The following is a 1,647-nucleotide window of genomic DNA, read 5'->3' on the forward strand; positions in this document are numbered from 1 at the left end:
TTTTCGTAATATTACGTTATTTTCGAAACTTTGTTCTCGTATTATTGCAACTTTATGCTGGTATATTTAATATTAAGACTTTATTTCCTGTTATTATTTTATGACTGAATTTTCACATTTTTTTTAAAGAATCGGCTCTAATAATTGTCATATGATTTAACTTCAGAGTAAAAAATATGTTYTTGTCTTTTTATAATCTTTAAATATAAAACTTTATTCTCGTACTTTTATTTGTTATTTTCTGATATCCAGTTGTATAATTTAGCTTCAGACAGTGAGAAACAAAACGTTTGTTTATCRTTTTATCATATTTAAATATCTGGTTTCGACTGTAAATAAACTTTATTACAACCCGGTGCCGTTTGAATACTCCAGGACTTTAAGCAGAAAACCTTGAAAGCGCCTGATTAAAACCCAGCCCTGCTCATTCAGCAGCTAAACGACGGTTTCAGGGCGGAAGAGGAGGAAGAGGAGCAGCACCTTCCTCAGCTGGTGGTCGATCATGACGTTGTGCGGCTTCACGTCCCGGTGCATGATCCCCATGCTGTGGCAGTAGTCCAGAGCCTGGAGCAGAAACAAGTCAACGTTTCCTCCTCAGACAGGAATAATGAGAATAATGAGAAATTCATTTAACCCTCTGGAGCCAAGCAGGACCAACAGCCTTCATCAACGCTCCGCTTCTTAAATAAATATCCACAATTAACAGCAAAAATAAATACAAACTAAGTAAAAACACAAAGATTACGCAAATCCTAACTACAATTGTCCTTGTAAAGTCTCCTGCACTTTTAATTTTGTTGTTTTTGTTGTTTTCTGTTGGTTTTTAAATAATAACAGTCAGTAGCAGATTTTTTANAAGCTGATTTTATTTGGACCTCCAACTGGAGATAATCAGATGAATCCAGAGCTTTGACCCTTTAAAGAGCTAAAATGTAGCATTTAAATATGATGGAATCTAATATAAACAACAGGACARGACATGAACACATTAATTTAGATAAAGATATTAAGTCTTKGCGGATCGTTGTCGATGCTATCCAGAAGGCATGGTGCGTTCMCTGACCAGATTTTTGAGTTCAGTAAAGGAATACGGTGGATGTTTGYAGATACATCTAATATTAAATGAACTGTTGGCTCCCTGGACTGTGGTACAAACTGGCTGCAGCAGCAGGACAATCAAACATTTATTAGTCGTTTTCCGTTGATCTGCGTCTCCTAATAAGAACGCCTCCATCTAGAAGCAGAAACTCCTCTTCCTGTAAGTTCAGAGGTTTGCTGCGTCACGTTTAATAAAACCTTCTGGTGACAACAGATGGAGTTAAATACAGGAAGGTGTGAAGAGTTATCCCCCCGTTTGTGATGTTTTCTGCTTTTAAAGCTGCATTTCTCGTTTGTTATTCCATGCCAGAGGGCCACCGGTGGGTTACCTGCTGTCTGGTCATCATGTTGCATTGGAGCTGCTTATTGCCTTTGTGCCGTCTGTGTTGGCGTTCGCTTGTTCCTTCACCACTGGATCTGTGGGACAAACAAACCCAAYGGGAGACGAGGAATGAGCGGAAGCTTCCTGGAAACGGCTGGAACCAGAACCAGACTCTAGAGTGTCAGGAAGATAACGGCTGTGAAACAAAGATGAGCTCCAGTTTCTGG

General features: G+C 39.0%; 1 protein-coding gene across 1 annotated transcript in view; it reads right to left on the bottom strand.

The window, feature by feature from the left end:
* Positions 1-1,263: 1,263 nt before the first annotated feature.
* LOC103463034 (casein kinase II subunit alpha'-like) overlaps positions 1,264-1,647 on the bottom strand; it is a 12,041-nt gene continuing 11,657 nt past the window's right edge. Inside the window, exon 3 of the mRNA XM_008406145.2 lies at positions 1,264-1,515. Within this exon, the coding sequence (XP_008404367.1) occupies positions 1,442-1,515 (74 nt within the window). The 3' untranslated portion in view covers positions 1,264-1,441. The remainder of the gene's footprint in view (positions 1,516-1,647) is intronic.

Source organism: Poecilia reticulata, linkage group LG3 (genome assembly GCF_000633615.1).
Source record: "Poecilia reticulata strain Guanapo linkage group LG3, Guppy_female_1.0+MT, whole genome shotgun sequence".
In the NCBI taxonomy this organism is placed as follows: Eukaryota; Metazoa; Chordata; class Actinopteri; order Cyprinodontiformes; family Poeciliidae; genus Poecilia; species Poecilia reticulata.